General features: G+C 31.7%; 1 protein-coding gene across 2 annotated transcripts; it reads right to left on the minus strand.

The window, feature by feature from the left end:
* Positions 1 to 607: 607 nt before the first annotated feature.
* Positions 608 to 6,854, minus strand: LOC126865646 (omega-amidase NIT2-A-like). Of its 2 annotated transcripts, XR_007689611.1 has the most exons (5): positions 6,757 to 6,854; positions 5,775 to 6,669; positions 5,206 to 5,374; positions 4,698 to 4,931; positions 608 to 1,696 (listed from the first exon to the last, which is right to left on the minus strand). XR_007689611.1 is itself a non-coding variant. In XM_050618428.1 (4 exons), the coding sequence occupies exons 1-3, from the start codon at positions 5,856 to 5,858 to the stop codon at positions 4,798 to 4,800; spliced, it is 387 nt and encodes a 128-aa protein (XP_050474385.1). In that variant the 5' UTR covers positions 5,859 to 5,966; the 3' UTR covers positions 4,187 to 4,546; positions 4,698 to 4,797. The 2 variants fall into 2 exon arrangements, 1 of the variants encoding a protein (XP_050474385.1); XM_050618428.1 differs by lacking the exons at positions 608 to 1,696; positions 6,757 to 6,854 and adding an exon at positions 4,187 to 4,546 and having other exon boundaries at positions 5,775 to 5,966.

Genomic DNA, 6,854 nt, shown 5'->3' on the forward strand with positions numbered 1-6,854 from the left:
AATGATATATTTTGTTCAACGTTGTCTATTGATTTTGTATCATTTTCAGCAGTTGATTTACTAACTGCTTCTAATTCCTTCGTTTCAATTTGGTTTTCTTTATTTGTATCGCCGTCCAAAATATTTCTCATTGAAATATTATCCTTCTTGTTATGATCTTTTTCTGCTTCTCCTAAACTTTTACTTTTTTTGTCGAACCGTTCTTGTAAATTTTGAGTATCTTGTGACGAAGATGGTGACAAATCATTATACAACACTGCAATATCTTCTTTCCTTCGTTTCACAGACTCTTTCTGGTATTCTGTCGAGCTATTGACATCAAACATTAAGTCTGTTTTAATGAAAATATAATCCTGTGAAGCGGTGTCAATTGATACTTTCTTTTCATAAGAATTTTCTACATTAGACTGCAATTCTTTTGAAAATTCTTTCAAAACCATTTCTTCATTTCCTACAGTAACGTCTGTTTTCTCCAAGCTTTTGTTCAAATTATTAGAAACTAAACTACCCTGATAACTCCGACTAGTCGCTACTTTAATAGTCTCCTTTAACAGTTTTCTTAACTTGATTTCGTTCTGCTTCTGCATAGCGTCTAGTATGACCCGAATACTTGGATCCACACCAGTAGCCATAGCCAAGCCGGTGAAAATTATCCTTTGTTCCGTGGTATATATAGGGTAAAACGAATGGTAGACCGCAGCATAGTGGTTTCCAACGATCCACACTTGTTCTAATTCCTCACTCAACGTCTTTCGTGTCCATTGACGTAGAAAAAAGTAAGTTATTGTAATATCGGAATATATTAAAGGTGTAATTTTGTCCGATTAATTATAATTTATTAATAATGGATTGAAAATACAGATATTACAGACAGAAAATACAGACAGAGAAACGATGTTTGATTAACAGGAAAACTAAATGCAACGCTCGTATTTACATCAAATAACTTGACAACTATTTGGTAACTCTCTCTCTCTCTCTCTCTCTCTCTCTCTCTCTCTCTCTCTCTCTCACTAGCAACTCTAACACTCGACAACACTCGCAACTCAATTCTAACGACTCTATGCTTCGACGTCTCGATCAACTCTGAACCTCGCCAATGCATTCCTGCTCGGTCCTGCACGCACACACACGCGCGCGCGCGCACACACACACACACACACACACACACACACACACACACACACACACACACACACACACACACACACACACACACACACACACACACACACACACACACACACACACACACACACACACACTTTTCGGCTCACATACTCTGGCCTCTCGATTGCCACTCCTTGAAATATGAAACCGTACTTCTGTTTTGACGCTGCTTATCTTTTCTCGCGTCACTGTTACTAGGCGCTCTTGGATGTAAACAAACCACAAAAAGACGGCGTACACGGTGTTTTCTAATTTCAGCCGATCTCCAATCAAAGCTATTCTACGATATTACATTATCGTATAATAATAAGCTTTTAATCGTTTAATAATAACTCGTCAAGTAGAAATTCCACACGAAGCATTGTGAAGAATAATACTTGAAGAAGATCTATGTTCTTACGAGATTGGCTGTCTACAAGAACTTTGTTGGATAGATTGTATCGTTTGACGAAAATTTTATTGTTGAAAGTTAAGAAAGTTGGAAAGAAAACCCACGCTGTCTCGAAGATGTCTTGTTTTTCAGATGCTGTAAATTGACAAATAACTAGATATTAGTATTGACATTATTTGATGTCATATCTGACCTTAAAGTATAAATAAAATCAATCTAGGAATTAATGAAATTTCAAACATTTTTTCTAAGAAAACAGAAGTTTCGTTCCTCCTAATGAGTATCACATGATGCAATAGAAAAATAATTTGACATTGAAAATCGTGTCAAGATCAATTTCGAAGCTATAAAATCGTCTTAAAAAAACGCTGTGATAAAAAATTTTTTGACACCTTGTACAAAGGTGTATATCAACGTAAGTGTACCTGTATGTCTATATTCGAGATTATTTATCTATTCAAGATAGCAAAGTAAAAATACTATATAGAGGATTTAATTAATGTGTGGATCAACGTATGTATCACTATATGTAACAATAATATTGACTGTATATGTACGTGTGTAATAAAAGATTTCCGGTTTACAATGTTTACGATACTGATATAAAAATACCATATAGAGGATTTAATTAACGTGTATATCTACGTATATATCATTATATGTAACAGTAACATTATGTGCATATGCGTATAATATTGGTTAAATGTTAAATGTTAAATGTTAATATTGGTTAAATGCGTTAAAGTGAAATGTTATTTACCTATTCAAGATAGCAAAGTAAACATACCATATAGAGGATTTACTACTGTTAACACTCGGTATTCTCGTATTCAAAGTATTTAACCAAATAATTTGGGAATCCAGCGGACGAGCTTGTATTTAATATGATTATATTTAATATAACAACTTTACTCAATATACGCGTAGCATTTTAAATGTCATGAGGGTTGCAGCGGACTCAATTTTAATGTACCTCGATATCTTAGCTTCTTATAATATCCTAATAAAATGTTATTTATCGATTACAATTGTCCTGTCGTATTTTATAGTGTTTGCTTTATAAATGTGAACTTTATTCAAAAAGAGTTCATCGATGATTATCCATTACAGGTTGTTAATAAACCTGAATTATGCACAAAGGAATTGCCGTTAATAACTTAAGATTCTCTGCCCGTCGTACAGGGTACATATAGTAATTATTCTCGACGATCGTAACGTTTAAGTCCAATTCGAGCTTATAGTCCCATGCGAGTTAAACAACGACAATAGTTTGAATTTCTATTTGTTCGTTTGTCGTCTGTTTATACCCGGAGCACCTGCTGTAAACCAATACAAAATTTATTAGATCTATAAATAACACATATAAAACTTATTAATTTATAATTAATATAAAATAGGAGAGCACGAAACTTCCTATTTTATGGATATGTTAAATCTTTGTAAAAAATACCATATCATTAGTATCATTTTAATCGTTCTAAAGGATTTAGCCGCATAAAGCTGTGACCCTTGGAAGAATCGATGTTCACGCGTGACAAATTGAAATTGTGCGAAGGTTCCGGTACGAACATCACAAGCCGAACATCGATACCAGGGGCACAGGCACATGTTCTGGGTTCATTATATATTTATAAAGGGCTGACGATTCAGTGGATGGTCCGGGTAAATTTAAATTGTAAATGAACGCATTGCTGGTTTCAAGTAAAAGCCTGGATAAGAGCGGATATGGTATGAGAGTCTGTCGTGGAAAGGGGAACAGGCCGCTTTTATTTGTAAAGTTTGAATCTCCTCGATATTGAAGATGTTGAAGCTGCAAGTATGTATTTCATTTTAATCCATTCGAGACCGAGATTTAATTGTAAAACGATACCTAGGTGTCGGTACGATCTGAATGTTTAGTTAGAATGATTCTGTGTTTTACTCTCTCCAGGGTATCCTTTTCATACTTTGATTTTAAATCGATGACAATCTTAAATAGTATGCCTCATATTTTTAAAATATAAAATTATATACTATGTTATTCTATAATGTATTAGGTACAGTTATATATATATATATATATATTATATTATATTATTTATTACATATATATATTATATTATTATATATATATATATATATATATATAATAATAATAATATATTGAAAAAAATATGAAATTAACATGATATATACATTACTACATAAGTTATATATAAAATATGTATATTATACCCTTGCCTACTGACTGATATGAATTTCTTTCGGTCTCGAATGCGTTAAAAGAGAGCGCAAAGAAGACGAAATTACTTATTGTAATTAGTAAAACGACCTGAGAGGCAGACAGGTACAAGAAAGAAGGAATATTATATTAGCGGCATTATCATGTTTTTGCTCTCTTTAAGTCTTTCATCGAGACAGACAATCTACAGGTATTAATCGACCAATTTCTCCAAGCTGATAACTTCGAATTGATGTTTATATATAAGAAGTGTTATGTGTTAATCTGTCTAAATGTTTAAAAGGTGTTATAAATTAAATGTTGTTAAACGATACGTAATTGCCTTTTGATCGTAAATTTTACTATCAAGGGGTCTTTTATGTATGCGTAATCATTGTGAATTATAACAATTTATGTGATCGATATTAAAGGTGTTTAAAAGCATATTATTATTATATATTATTATTCTATTCTCCTATATTATTATCCTATATTATTATAGCATTCCTATATTATTATAATATCCAATTACATGTTGATACACAAGATATACAGATTATTATTTATAACGTTTTGGTTTTCTTAATTGAGTCATTCATTTAGTACAAATGATAAGAAATTAGTAATAATTCACAAAAAAAGGATATCGTAGTAGAAATATTATAAAAAAACATTTTCTGTTTTAGTGTAGAGTTACTCCTTCTTACAGACAGTGTCGTACAAATCTGTACGTCTCTGAGAAAATGTAGGTATCTGAGCCCTTACTTCCTCAACAACTTTTAGATCTGATAGAAAAAAGAAACATACGAAGTAATAAGTAATGCTTACTAATAAATTCAACAAATACAGAGGAAGATGGCTAAATCGATAAATTAACGAGACTAAAAATTAATTACATCATGGATCTCTCGCTTTTAATTTTAAGCTGTAAATTACCGATATCGGTGACTGCCATATTCTCTTGAGTTTCCAAATCGTAAAGAATCTTTCCCCAGGGATTGGTCAACTGTGTATGTCCCCATGCGACGTAACTTGCTTAAGGAACACGAGCCGGTGATATGCAGGCAACGTATAATTGATTATCATTCGCTCTGAAACGCTGAAGTAATGACCAGTGCAGTGGTCCAGTGGTCATATTGAATGCCGCTGGATATATCAGCATTTGGCAACCTAACCCAGAGAAGCAGGAAATATGAAGCCACCGAATACCAATTAACTTCGTAGTTGCACGGTTCACATTCCATCATTTCTGAATATGCGAGGACAGTCCTCTTATTGTGCTTTTAATTCTTTTATTTGTTTCATTTTCAGCAAATATACTGGTTTTTTAAATTAAGCTTCTTTTTATACAGAGTTACAGATTATATTAATTTTATATAGAATATATTTAAGAAAGATATTTAATTTTTTGCTAGTTAAGTATTGATCGATTAAGTTACTGTACCTTTGTTCCGATAAATGCGTGCCATTTCCTCGAATCTAATATCATAGCAAATGCCAATACCTATTTTGCAGCCCTTCACATCGAACGTCGTTAGGGAGTTACCAGGACTGAGTGAATCACTCTCTCGAAAAGTAATCTTATTAGGAATGTCGATGTCGAATAGATGTACCTAATAACATAAAAATGTAGTCGCTAATTCTATTGCTGCAACTTTTGTAATTTAATATCAAAGTTACCAACTCCTAAACTTTAATTATTTTTTATTTAATAACTGACAGCGTTTTTATCACTTTCTTTTATTAAAAAATCTTATCATTTAATAATGTTTAAAAAGGAGAAAAAATAAGTATAATAATATTTTAAGTATGTGAAAAATTTATACAACACAAACACATTACAACAAAAATGGGCGTTTCCCGTATCATAACGTATTTTATAAACCGTAAATTATAGAATTGGTTATAGTATACGTATGTACATATGTATATTCCTAAATTATTCCTAGATAGAGTCACTTTCTTCGCCCCAATATTTTCAAATTCAAAGCCATAAAGGAATATATTACTTACCTTTCGGTGTTTTGCTATCAAAGTTCCATCGGGACCCCAAATAGTACAGGTATTGTACAATTTATCGCCCTCTATTTCAGGCATCGTACCACCAACTACATAGATGTTGTTTTCTTTAGCTGCATTCGATAAAGCAACGCTCGTTTCACCATCAGGAATACTCTCGGCGTATTTTCGAAAGTACTCTGCATTGCAATATTTCAATTAATGAAAAATAACTGTCTTTTGTTCCAACCATAAATTAAATTGAAATTTTTGTCAGTTTTTTATTTTTTAAATTATTAAAATAACTAAGTTTTATATCTCGACTTAATTAAATATGCAATTACTTAGCTAACAGTATATATAATAAATTGTTTCTACAGGTTCAAAATGAAAAATGAATATTTAGAAATATTTAATTACGACAATGCTATTTGTGTTAGCATCAGTGGCTTGTTACTCTACGACTTTGCTAGTACTTTTTGAAACATAAAGTTAGTTTTCAATTAACACTTATACTAGAGGCGGAATTATAAATGCAAAATAATTGATAATACCAATTTATAAGTACCTAATTATTAGTATCTTAAAAAATATATTTATACAAAAATCACGATAATCATGAAAATGGGGAAATCCTATATTCTCGACTCAATTCACAATCTTTATGGAAGTATAAACGGTAAGGTAATTTGTCTACTTTTACTTTTTTCTATATAGTTGTTACACACATGGTAAATTATTGAAAAAAAAAACAAATTATTACGTATTCCATATGGTGAATTAAAGCATTCAGGAAGAGCTATAATATCAGCATTGCGCTCTTTTGCGCTAGAAATGTAGGAAACTGCCCGCTCTACATTTTTGCGTTTTACTTCATTTACTTCAAGTTGTACCAACGCCAAGCGAAATGCTAAAATGTTGGAAAAGTTAAATACATTCGGTTATATATTTCCCATACTTTTTATCTATAAATACTTTTTACATAGTGAATACTTACTCGACATCGTTCGCACTACTTGTTTAGCGATGTTTGTAAGTATCATAATGTTGAGGTTATGTATGGTACTACTCAATATCAACATTACGTAAGCAATA

Source organism: Bombus huntii, chromosome 1, assembly GCF_024542735.1.
Source record: "Bombus huntii isolate Logan2020A chromosome 1, iyBomHunt1.1, whole genome shotgun sequence".
Classification (NCBI taxonomy): Eukaryota; Metazoa; Arthropoda; class Insecta; order Hymenoptera; family Apidae; genus Bombus; species Bombus huntii.

Excerpts from the sequence above, each read along its gene's own strand:
- LOC126865646 (XM_050618428.1), bottom strand. The coding sequence starts at position 5,858 with ATGCCTGAAATAGAGGGCGATAAATTGTACAATACCTGTACTATTTGG. Across the intron at positions 5,375-5,774 it reads TGATAGCAAAACACCGAAAG|GTACATCTATTCGACATCGA; the intron begins GTAAGTAATATA and ends TTATGTTATTAG. Across the intron at positions 4,932-5,205 it reads ACGCATTTATCGGAACAAAG|GTTGCCAAATGCTGATATAT; the intron begins GTACAGTAACTT and ends TCTCTGGGTTAG.